The 12,947-nt window shown below is 36.4% G+C and overlaps 1 protein-coding gene and 2 long non-coding RNA genes across 10 annotated transcripts in view; 1 reads left to right on the top strand and 2 right to left on the bottom strand.

Moving 5' to 3' along the window:
- The window catches only part of LOC128896865 (cytospin-A), a 61,134-nt gene that overhangs the window by 26,713 nt on the left and 21,474 nt on the right, over window positions 1-12,947 (bottom strand). For 6 of the 8 annotated variants that reach the window (XM_054160398.1, XM_054160402.1, XM_054160404.1 and 3 more), the window contains exons 1-5: window positions 3,045-3,207; window positions 2,188-2,556; window positions 1,875-2,087; window positions 1,082-1,537; window positions 92-527 (exon numbers count right to left, since the gene is read on the bottom strand). In XM_054160398.1, the coding sequence (XP_054016373.1) occupies window positions 92-527; window positions 1,082-1,537; window positions 1,875-2,087; window positions 2,188-2,556; window positions 3,045-3,086 (1,516 nt within the window). In that variant the 5' untranslated portion in view covers window positions 3,087-3,207. Of the gene's footprint in view, window positions 1-91; window positions 528-1,081; window positions 1,538-1,874; window positions 2,088-2,187; window positions 2,557-3,044; window positions 3,208-12,947 lie in introns of those variants that run through there. The other 2 variants (XM_054160401.1, XM_054160403.1) reach the window with 2 other exon arrangements.
- The window catches only part of LOC128896907 (uncharacterized), a 19,082-nt gene continuing 15,904 nt past the window's right edge, over window positions 9,770-12,947 (top strand). The window contains exon 1 of the long non-coding RNA XR_008462164.1: window positions 9,770-9,975. This is a non-coding gene — a long non-coding RNA (uncharacterized LOC128896907). The remainder of the gene's footprint in view (window positions 9,976-12,947) is intronic.
- Window positions 10,220-12,905, bottom strand: LOC128896911 (uncharacterized). The gene is made up of 3 exons (XR_008462169.1): window positions 12,068-12,905; window positions 11,760-11,994; window positions 10,220-11,692 (listed from the first exon to the last, which is right to left on the bottom strand). It is a non-coding gene; the product is annotated as an uncharacterized LOC128896911 (long non-coding RNA).

The following is a 12,947-nucleotide window of genomic DNA, read 5'->3' as shown; positions in this document are numbered from 1 at the left end:
CCTTAAAGTGACCTGCTAGCTTCACATAGACTAGCTCTTCTCTTACTAAAATTCATAGAGACCAGCAACATCTCACAGAGACTCAACTTACCCTTGTTGAGCTTATCGAGCTGGGCTTCCAACGCCCTGAGCTTGTCGCGCTGGGCCTTGTTCTCCATGACGACGCGCTCCAGCTCGCTCTGAGCCTCCGTCTTAAAATCATTCGCCACTCTCACGGTCATCAGCAAGTCCGTTTGGAATTGCTCCCATTCGGCGACCTCCTCTTGCCTCAGCTTCCGTTCCTCGGCTAGAGCGCGTTCCAATTCGTATTGGCGCGTTTGGGCGTCGCGTTCCCTTCGCTGAGCCTCGTTCAACGCGGCCTTCAGCTCCCTTTTGTCCTCCAAATGCCTCTGGCATTGCGCCTGCAGCTCCGCCAGCGAGTCTCGCACCAGCTGGAGCTCCGTGCTCACCGATAATCGCTCGTCCTTCAGCTGATTCAAGCGGTACTCCAGGTCGTCGATGGCTGACTTTGCGTTATTCCGCGCTACCTGAACAGAGTACAAAGTTACAGGGGCCTGGTTATGATGTTTTGTAATTCGGGTTGAACAAATTAATTACAAATTACAGGTACTCTGTTAGAATATAAATTCTCTTGAGGTTTACGTAATTTGAACAATCTAGACTACTCCCCAGTTATTATTAATTTTATCACATTTACTGCTCAGCGTAGTAAAAGTTTGTATGAAATTTAAATATTTCAGGATAATTGGAACTCTACGATCCAAGATTTGTCACAGTATTTGTTTCGACAACCCCATCAGAAATCAAAATAACACTTTCAAATTCCTACGAAAAAATCCCATCACCCACACATCAACGTATCATGTTAATATATTGACTGCGGATCTTTATGCAAAATAAAGTCTTCGCGAACGTGCGTATTAATAATATGAACTTTACTTTCAGTCTTGCATATTGTTTGCATTTTGTAGTTCCTTGCACATTCGAATTTTTTATAAATGCATAAAGATCCGCAGTCTATTAATATATAAATCAAGAAATAGTGTTAACGTATAAATACATATACAGTATATATATATACTTTATATTCTTCTTGGAGCTGCGAATACTGATCCCTGAGCCGATCATGGTCGCAATGGGACCTGGCCAACTGCTCCTGCAGAGCTGCTGCCTGCGTCTCCAACGTGTCCTTTTCCCTCCTGGCCGCGTCCAGGAGTTCATCCGCCTCGCTCTTGTTTTCCACTTGCCGCGACTGTTCCAGCTCCTCGATTTTCGCTCGAGCGTTATCCAGCAACGTGGCTAGCCTGCTGATCTCTATACTTCGGTTCGCGCCCTCCTGTCTGGCCTCTGCCAGCTCTATGTCCAACTGTTTTCGTTCGTTGTTCGTCGCGTCCACCGTTGACTCGAGCAAATGCACGCATTTGGATAACCGTTCGGTCTCAGCTGCACTGGCTTCAGCAGCTGCTCGCAGACTCTTCAATTCTGATGATAGCTCCTCTTGCTTTTGCAAAAGAGATTCTCGCTCCTCTTGGGCACTCTGTAAGTAGTTAATAGTGTTAATAATAGTTAATGTGGGGTTGCTGTGGTGTCCGATGACTTCCTTCGAGATGGAATGAGTATTAAGGATACTACGTACTATTAAATTATGTTAATTATTAAACTGTACACTTCGAGATGGAGATGGAATATGTATTAGGGATACGTACTATTAGATTATGTTAGTTATTGAACTGTGCAGTTTATATTAATAGAAGAATTGTTATTTATTTGAATATATTATTAACACAAGACAAATAAAGACTCGTCTTTATTATATTGACACGACACGTCTGGCAAGGAACAGCAAATCAATCATATTAGGTACTAATACGTACTTTTAAAAGGTCTACTAATTTCTGCTCCCTCTCCGTATTGTACCCTTTGGAAGACTCCTGAGGCTGTTCTTCCCTCAAGAGGAGACCTTGCAGCGTATCCACCTTGGACCTGGAGTCTTCGAGCTTCTCCGTCTGTCTGCACAGCGACTCCAGAAGCACATCCTTCTCCTCTGTTAACCTTTCGTTATCAGCCTGCAGTTCCGTAAGCTGAGCCTATGAACAAAATCAATCCTGTATACCATTTCCTACAATTGAAAGTAAAGGTAATTAAAAGTAAAGAGAATTAAAAGTCTCTCTATAACCACTGACATACTTGTAAATCGCTCAGTTCCTGTATCGTTGCCTGCAACTCCTCGTTCGTCGAGTAATGCGTTTCCTCCATTTGCAATATTCTGTCCTGCAGACAGGCGACAGAGACTTCCGACACCGAGCTGGAAGAATGTTTGTCCCAGTCCGGAGTGGTGCACTGAGCACTATCAGGGGGCATGGTGGAGACAGGCGTGGAGCCTTCATCCTGAGGGATCGCTATGGACGCAGGAGCAGAGTTGTGCAGCCTCGAGGCATCCAGAAGCAGTTGCTGTTTCTCTGAATCCGACAACGGAGAGTGCGCTACATCCCTGAGCCTCGCACGCAGAGCTTCGTTTTCCTCTGTGAGCCGGTCTAACTCCAAGCTGTGCTGCTCCTGGATGGACGCAAAGAAAGAATGAATTTTTATACGAGTCGTATGATTTTCTACATGCGACGCACAAGCCCGGAGCAATTCTCAGGGGCAAGTTTGTACAGTTTTTAGAGCTTTAGAGAGCGAATGATCGCAAAGTGAATGATTGTGTTTCTTGGTGTTTTATTTACATGGAAAAAGGACAGAGAGGCCAAACGCTTATGTAAACGAGAACATGGAGGCTGATAGGAGTCTAATTACTCGAATGAAATGGTCCAGAGAAACGCAATACGCCTAGCCGCACGATATACTGTGACAATACCGAGAAATCTAAGTTCGCGAGTCAAGGTGACGGAGTTTCTCTTTAATCGTCGAAAATATAGGGAATTGTCATTGTTTGAGGTTAGGTTTGCGGTGGGTGAACTTTACAGGAAATTTCGAGAGATGAATCTCGAAAGCGTATATTTATGAATTGTTATGGAGATTTAAACAATTTTTGAGGAAAGGTTAACCTTGTCGTTTACCGTGCTCGAGGAGAGACAACGTTTTTTCATAGCGTTTGTTTCGCTTCACAAGCTTCCTTCCTTCGTAAACATCCCTCACAATTCGCGCCCTCTGGCCCTTAACCTCTCTTAGCTCGATAGTAATTCGTTTTCAATTAGGGTTTTAATTGATTTAGTTTGTAATACGAGAGTGCAACGATGTTGAGTTGCATTAATGTTGCTATTACAATAATATATATTTATTTATATGAATATGAGTATAACTTAACCTTTTCATAGCTGATAAAGCAGTGAATCATTTTTAATAATGATTTAAATTACTTCAGTGAATAAGAGTAGAATACAATAATTTTGACTTTCAATAATCATCAGATTCTGAGAATAAGAAAATATATAGGAAGTTTTTCTCTAGAATGGAAATCTAAATTTTAAAAAATGTGAGTACGACTTTGTTAAAGAATTCGCAAGGATTGGCCTCTTCAGAGCTTGTAGCTGTCTTAATAATGAACATTGCAGATTGAAACTTTTTTTCGTTATAGATTTTATGGAACTCTACACAAACTATTTAGAAAGTTTTTTTCCAAAGTGAAAATCCAAATTTTAAAAAATAGGAATACAGATTTGTTAGAATTCACAAGAATTGGCCTCTTCAGAGCTTGTAGTTTTCTTAATAATGAACATTTCAGATTAAAACTTTTTTTCCATGTAGATCTCATGGAATTCCACAGAAAATATGTAGAAAGTTTTTCTCCAAAGAGAAAATCCAAATTTTTAAAAATGAGAGTATGGCTTTGTTACAGAATTTATAATTCATATATTTATATGATTATGCTTATCCCTTAACCTTTTCATAGCTCATGACCCAGTGAATCATTTTTAATAATAAAATTTCAATTACTTCAGTGAATAAGACAAGAATACAACAATGTTGAGTTTTAATAATATTGGTGTATTTAATATGCATGTAAATAAGTCTATCCATTAATCATTTCCCAGCTCAAGACCTACTAATACAGTTTGAATAAAAGTCTTAATTAAATCAGTAACACTGGATTGCAAGAATGGTAACTTCTAATAATATTGCTATTTCTACAATGTATATGAGTAAGTCTATCCTTTAATCTTTTCATAGCACATGACCCAGTAACTCATTTTTAATACAAATTTCAAATATTCCAGTACAATATAATATAATTCACAGAAGCGCAACAATGTTAACTTCCAATACTATTGCTATTTCTACAATGCATATGAATATTAAACAATATAGCTCTCAAGAGTATTATAAATTTAATACTCATATCATTTAATACATTTAATACTCATATCATTTAATGGACAGTCCTTAGCAGAAATCAGTTAATTTTTCCATTTCCTTTATCTCTGTACATCTGAATTCTACATTACGTACTTCAAATGGGTTACTTCTGTCTTCTATCATCGATAAAAATTTGATCAACAGCACGATTGTATAACTAAAGCAATATCTATAACCATACCATATCCATGTGCTAGATAGCCCAATATTTTGTCAACCATAAACCGAAGTCAGGCTGCACTAAATGTGTTAACAGTTCGAGCAGTCTATCCTAACTAATCATGTATTAATAAACGATCAAGTAGTTGGTGCCCATTGAAACAATTAATAGCATTATGACTAAGGTATGTTTTGTTGGATAAGCTTTGTAAACATTTACAGATGATATCAACCAGCCATGAATATTATTCTTTCTACCAAAAATACTAACTGACACAATCCAGAAGTAATTATCCATACAACCAAAGAATTTGTACCAAATACCATAAAAATATACAAATAAGAATAAAAATGTAATATCATAAAAACCTGATACAAATAAGAATAAAAATATGATATAAATAAGAACAAAAATGTAATATCATAAATATATCATATGAATGATAAATGTATATTTTTTAAGGACTTCCACAAGCATAGGCTTCTACCTACATACGTTACTGGTTCAGAAGAACACTTCTCGCAAGGCGACACGAGAGTTAATTATTACCCGCAATTAATACGCAATTACACATGCTCGGAAAATGTAAATATGTCATTTCTCGCGCTACGTCAACGTTTGTTTGTTCTGGTTAACGAAGTGTAATGTTGTTTTCCTACATAGCATGTCCTACAAGTGACTTCATCTTTTCAACAATTAATGAATATTAACCTAGAAACAGAATTTTTAATTTATTTTATCTATTAGATCGTTTTCAGATTAATATTTTAGAATTCATACAATAAATAATAGATATGTATAATGCTACAACATTGGTAATAGGCAATAAAGTATTGGTTGCCATGGCAAGAAGCCGATATACAGGGTGTCCCAAAACTGTTGTAACACCTTGAAAGAGGTGGTTCAGGAGATGATTTGAAACAACTTTTTCCTTAGCAAAAATGTCCACAGCTTCGTTGAGGAGATTTTAACGGAAAACACTGACCAATCAGAGCGCGAGGCGGCCGCCCTCCCCAACCAATAAGAGCGCGAGTATGCCGGTGGAGCGCTCGCTGATTGGTCAGTGTTTTCTGTTAATATCTCCTCAACGCAGCCTCGGAAAACATTTTTGCAAAAGAAAAAGTTGTTTAAAATCACCTCCCGAACCACCCCTTTCAAGGTGTTACAAAATTTTTGGAATACTCCGTATATACAGAGTAGAAGTGATTTGAAACAACTTTTTCCTTAGGGAAAATGTTGTACGAGGCTTTGTTAAGGAGATATTAACGGAAAACACTGACCAATCAGCGGGTGCTCCATTGACATACTCGCGCTCTGATTGGTCAGTGTTTTCCGTTAATATCTGCTCAACGAAGCCTCGGACAACATTTTTGCTAAGGAAGAAGTTGTTCCAAATCACCTCACGAACCACCCCTTTCAATGACTTCCACCATTTTTGGGACACCCTGTGTAGATTAGCAACTGGTAGCGATCGGACAAATAATTAAATTGCATGGAATCTTTAATTTTCGTGACTTTAGTGTTACACAGTTTTATTGATTACATACGTTCTCAAATCAATGTTTCATAAGAAGCATACAATGATGTTTCAGTAATAGATAAAGTATTGGTTGCCATGGCAAATAAACGATTGATAGGCTACCGACTGGTAACTATTCGATAGATTAAACTTAATAATTTTTTTTTATTTTGATAACATTACTGTCGTACAATACTTTTACTGACTATTAGAAATGGTTTCGATTGATATTTCGTAATTCATAGAACGATAGGAGTTTAAGTGTTATCTCGATAATAGATGACGAGTATTGGTTACCATAAACAAAAAGTCTATTAATGAGCTACCTGTCGGTAACACTTTACCGACCAATAGCGGTTGGACAAGTAATTAAACTGAATAATATTGTTTATTTTCATAGCGTTAGTGTTACACAATATTTATTGTATCTATTAGACTCGTTTATAGATTAATATTTCATAATTCGTAGAATAATAGAAGCACACAATACTATCACCGTAATAGATAACGAAATATGTTAGCATGGTAAAAAGAAGATTAATCTATCGGCTGTCGGTCGGTAAAAGGGTTGAATTTCGTATAAGTCGCTGAGGTTACAAGGAAACCAGTATAGTACAGTATATTCTTAATTAAAGCTCTAGGTTAATCAACGTATAACAGATCAAGTACTCACATAAAATTAAATATAAAAGAAAAACTAAGGCTCTAGGCAGAAGCGAAATTATTGAGATTCTGTTATTACGGACAGGGGAGTATTCCACACAAAAAATTGCAAAACTAATAAATAGTTTGCCCGACTTAACCCTTCACCGACCAGTGGTGTATCAGCTACCATGGCAAAAAGTTCATTAATAAATAGTCTACCTGTCGGTAAAGTGTTGAGATATCTACAGAATAAATTTTCCCAATTTCAAATTTCAGAATAAAAGTTACAGACACCATTCACATCTATCACCAACATAATTTGGATACATGCTTGTTTATTTATGCAGATAGAGATGAATGTAAATAGTTGGTAATAGATGTGAATGGTGTCTGTAACTTTTATTCTGAAATTTGAAATTGGGAAAATTTATTCTGTAGATATCTCAACACTTTACCGACAGGTAGACTATTTATTAATGAACTTTTTGCCATGGTAGCTGATACACCACTGGTCGGTGAAGGGTTAAGTCGGGCAAACTATTTATTAGTTTTGCAATTTTTTGTGTGGAATACTCCCCTGTCCGTAATAACAGAATCTCAATAATTTCGCTTCTGCCTAGAGCCTTAGTTTTTCTTTTATATTTAATTTTATGTGAGTACTTGATCTGTTATACGTTGATTAACCTAGAGCTTTAATTAAGAATATACTGTACTATACTGGTTTCCTTGTAACCTCAGCGACTTATACGAAATTCAACCCTTTTACCGACCGACAGCCGATAGATTAATCTTCTTTTTACCATGCTAACATATTTCGTTATCTATTACGGTGATAGTATTGTGTGCTTCTATTATTCTACGAATTATGAAATATTAATCTATAAACGAGTCTAATAGATACAATAAATATTGTGTAACACTAACGCTATGAAAATAAACAATATTATTCAGTTTAATTACTTGTCCAACCGCTATTGGTCGGTAAAGTGTTACCGACAGGTAGCTCATTAATAGACTTTTTGTTTATGGTAACCAATACTCGTCATCTATTATCGAGATAACACTTAAACTCCTATGGTTCTATGAATTACGAAATATCAATCGAAACCATTTCTAATAGTCAGAAAAAATATTGTACGACAGTAATGTTATCAAAATAAAAAAAAATTATTAAGTTTAATCTATCGAATAGTTACCAGTCGGTAGCCTATCAATCGTTTATTTGCCATGGCAACCAATACTTTATCTATTACTGAAACATCATTGTATGCTTCTTATGAAACATTGATTTGAGAACGTATGTAATAAATAAAACTGTGTAACACTAAAGTCACGAAAATTAAAGATTCCATGCAATTTAATTATTTGTCCGATCGCTACCAGTTGCTAATCTACACAGGGTGTCCCAAAAATGGTGGAAGTCATTGAAAGGGGTGGTTCGTGAGGTGATTTGGAACAACTTCTTCCTTAGCAAAAATGTTGTCCGAGGCTTCGTTGAGGAGATATTAACGGAAAACACTGACCAATCAGAGCGCGAGGCGGCCGCGCTCGTCGACCAATCAGAGCGCGAGTATGCCGGTGTAGCGGCCGCGGTATCGAAGACTACGCGCTAAACGGCTGCGCTCATAGGCTACCGCGTGCACTCCACCGGCATACTCGCGTTCTGATTGGTCGGAGAGCGCGGTCGTCTCGCGCTCTGATTGGTCAAGCTTCTTACTGAATATTTCCTCAACGAAGCCTCGGACAACATTTTCGCTAAGGAAAAAGTTGTTTCAAATCACCTCCCGAAACACCCCTTCGAAGGTGTTACAACATTTTTGAGACATCCTGTATATCGGCTTCTTGCCATGGCAACCAATACTTTATTGCCTATTACCAATGTTGTAGCATTGTACATTCCTATTTTTATTGTATGAATTCTAAAATATTAATCTGAAAACGATCTAATAGATAAAATAAATTAAAAATTCTGTTTCTAGGTTAATATTCATTAATTGTTGAAAAGATGAAGTCATTTGTATGACATACTTTTTTTAACAAAACAACGTTACACTTCGTTAACCGGAACAAACGATTCTGAATTATTAATGAAAAAAGCTCCTATTATAATATTTGCAGAGTGGTATAAATTCCTTTAATTTAGGCACAATTTTCTTAGATTCAGAGTTACAAAGATTTTACTTTGTACAAAGATCCTCGTTCTACTGATAAGCTAGAGCAAATAGGTGTATGTACTGTATGTACGTGGAATGTCGGTAGGTTCGGTACTATACAGAAACGTTTCAGGACTACTCGTTGATAACGATCTGAAATATGCCTGCTCGCTGGCAGGGATCGGGTTTCCCCGCATTCTTCATCCGAATCGTTATCAGTTTACCGAGAGGGACGACGTTTCGTACGTTCGATGAGATACACTGCCGAGACCGACCAGCTGTTGCTCGCCCAGTTTTCATCTCGTCGAGGAAGTGAAATTTCTGTTACGTAACGCGCTGCCAGATTTCTCGGGATATCAACTGCTACTAACGAGGAGAAAGATTCCTCGTATAAAGAGTATAGGAAATATCGTAAATATATTAAAAAGGAGAAATTTTGCTGAATTTTATTGTAAATCCTACTGTTACCGACTGGTGTTCACGATTTACCGACAGGTGAACTGTTGATAGGGTTTATTATGTATTATTATTGAGATAGTATTGTGTATTATATAATGTGATTGTATGAATATTACTTTTGAGATTCTAGTAGATTAAATAAATATTGTGCGATGAATGAGAAATATTGCTGAATTTAATTGTAAATTCTACTATTACCGACTGGTGTTCCTAATTTACCGACAGGTGGACCGTTGATAGGGTTTATTATGTATTTTTGTCGAAAAAGTATTGCATACTATATAATGTGATAGTATGAATATTACTTTTGAGATTCTAGTAGATTAAATAAAACTCTGAATTTGTTGTGCCCCAAACATGGTATTTTTGGGATCGCTGTGAGCGATGTTTGCGGGCTCGATCGTTCGACTTCTCGGTCAATTTTTAACGAAGCAACCGAGAAGAGAGAGAGAGAGAGAAAGAGAGAGAGAGAGAGAGAGAGAGAAATAATTGCGGAGAGTTGGTGGGACTTAAGACAGCTTGCGTCAACTCTCTGGGAACGAGTACGAATACATATACAACATACTTCGCGAAGGATGGTTAGGCGAGTATCGGGGGAGAGGAAGGAAAGCAGAAGCTGCTTAAGGAGGCCACGGAATCTGCAGACGTCTCACCGTCGACCAGTTTTCTCATACGGTCGACATATGGTATGTACCCGGTGGTCCGAACTTCTGCTTCTACCTGAGCCTTATGGTATTTAGTGGGGCAATCCTTGACCTTTGTTAAAGTGTTAACACTTTACAGGGGTTGAATGTGTAATCAAATTTAGAAATATTTAGTATTTTGACGATATTAGTACTGCACGATATCTATTTCGTTTATTAGTTGAATGTTAAATGTTGATTATATGTTAGCTCAATGATAGATAACGTTTTATTATTCTGGCTAATCTTGAAAAATTTGTGGGTTGATTAATAATGAACATTTTGGTTTGAAACTTTGTTTCGTTATAGATCTCATAAAACCCTACAAAAAATATTTAGAAAGTTTGTCTCTAAAGTAAAAATCAAAATTATTAAAAATGGGAGTACACCTTCGTTAAAGAATTCACATGGATTAGCCACTTCAGAGCTTCTACCTATCTTAATAATGAACATTTTGAATTGAAACTTTTTTCCCCTGTACATCTCATGGAACCCTACAGAAAACATGTAAAAAGTTTTTCCCTAAAGTGAACACACAATTTTTTAAAAATAAGAAAATTGATTTTTTCAAGAATTCAGTAGGTGCCTCCTAATTTTCTAAAATTCACAACTCTTTTAATAATGAACATTTCAGATTGAAACTTTTTTTCCTTGTACATCTCATGCAAACCTACAGAAAACGCATACAAAGTTTTTCTCTAAAGTGAAACCCCAATTTTTTAAAAATGAGAGTCCGTCGATTTCGACGATCGTAACGCGAAACGATGCGAGGAAATAACGTGAACAAAGCGCAAACGTTCGAGTGATACACCTGATCGGCGCGAAACGTGTGTCATAAAGCTAACAGGCTCGTAAAGCTGAGTTCGTTCGACCATAATGGGCCTATCTTTGCAACGCTATCAATTCTGTGTACGTGTCACGTGGCCAATCGTGGAATCAGGAACGCGATATATCTTCAAGGGGCCCGTGTTGTAGACAATATCAATTCTACGATACAAAATGCAATTTTTCATCGACAGAAAAAGATTGAGTAGTCTATTAAACCGCAGACAATGAAATATTACAATTAAAACGAAGTAAACTTAATTTAGTCCCAATGTAAATAAATTATACGAAGGAATACAAAACCTGGGCCTAACTTTAAAATACCACGTTTTAAATTCAATATATATACTTAAATTAATAACCATAAATTAAATATATTAATCTAAAATCAAAGAAACTCGATTTAATTTCAAAATAAGCAGCATAAATATCATAAGCTACCGTTAAACACCTAAATACTACTAAAAATATTAGTAATACTAGTCTCTCGTTTATTAAAAGACTGCAACGAACAGTCTGGAAAGCTTGGAGTTTCCAGATTCCTGATGACTATATAGACTGCGGATTTTTATGCATTTATAGAAAATCTGAACGTGCAAGAAATTATAGAATGGACACAGCAGCCAATAATATAAAAAAATATTGAAAGTAAAGTTCATATTATAATACTTTCAGAGTAAAATAAATTCCTATTTAGGTTCAGTTTTTGTAGGTGCGCTTACAAAGATTTTATTTTGCATAAAGATCCGCAGTTTTCTGATAACTATATCCACTTCATGGAACTGGTATGCACCGTTGCGATTTTTACAACGACTTTAGCATGCTTTAGCAGAAATACGAGTCTTCCAAACTCTGGCAATCTTGAAAGTATTTCAATACAATCAACTGGAAACATCTACACAAAAGAAAACGAATTAGAGAGCAACAAAGATCAATAGTTTGATTTAATAGAAAAATATTACTTTTTGGAATATCTCATTCTTGAACATTTTTGAAAGGAAAGATGATTCAGTTTCAAAGTAAATAGATTGCAGGGAGAAATATGAAACCTAGGAGTCGAGATACCAACTTTCCACCACTAAAACACAGCAGTTAACATCTAGGATGGCTTAGGACTCTTGGGATTCTCTATCGTTGGCATACAGTGCCAAACTCTAGCAATCTTGAAAGTATTTCAATACAATCAACTGGAAACATCTAAAAAAAAGAAATAGAAAGCAACAAAAATGAATTGTTTGATTTAAAAGACAAATATTACTCTTTCGAATACCTTATTCTTGGGAATTATTGATAGGAAAGATGATACAGTTTCAAAATAAATAGATTGCAGGGAGAAATATGAAACCTAGGTTTGCGATACCACCTTTCCACCACTAAAACACTGCAGTTAACATCTACGATGACTTGGGACTCTTGGGATTCTCTATCGTTGGCATACAGTGCCAAACTCAGGCAATCTTGAAACGACAAACAACTACAAACCACCAAAAACCAATTATTTCATCCAGAAAACTACTCTTCTCTCCTTCAAATATCTAAATTTAAAATTGAAAGAAGCTCGATTTACTTTGAAAATAAACAGCATAATCCGGTGCCAAGACACTCGACGTTGTCCTCGTCATCCAGAATATATCCGTGGGCGCGAGACAGCGTTGAAAAACGGCGTGTACAAAAAAATCAGTACGCGTTCTAAATATATGAACTGAACGTTTGGACGGTGGATTGCGAGGAGGCGACGAAATATCCCGTTGGCATCGAATCTCTCGGCCATGGGAAAAAATTAAGAAAATAAAAACAAATATTTTTTAAACCGTACTATTTGGTGGAATTTTGTGGAATGTCCCATATATATCGATTATACATTCATGATAAATATTTATTACATGTTATGTAATACTATGTAATATTATGTAATTTATTAGATATTATGTATACATTTATTGCATATTGTAAATATTTATTTACAAATATTCGATACTCATTAAATATTGAATATTAACTTGAATGAAAAAGAATCTAAGCAATTAAACCTGAAATTGTCGCGTTACTTGTATTATACAGGGTGTCCCAAAAGTGTTGGAGATCATTGAAAGGGGTGATTCGGGAGGTGATTTGAAACAACTTTTTCCTTAGCGAAAATGTTGTCCGAG

Source organism: Hylaeus anthracinus, unplaced genomic scaffold (assembly GCF_026225885.1).
Source record: "Hylaeus anthracinus isolate JK02 unplaced genomic scaffold, UHH_iyHylAnth1.0_haploid 11978, whole genome shotgun sequence".
In the NCBI taxonomy this organism is placed as follows: Eukaryota; Metazoa; Arthropoda; class Insecta; order Hymenoptera; family Colletidae; genus Hylaeus; species Hylaeus anthracinus.
The sequence above is the reverse complement of the archived record's forward strand: the minus strand, read 5'-3'. Positions and strand labels throughout refer to the sequence as shown.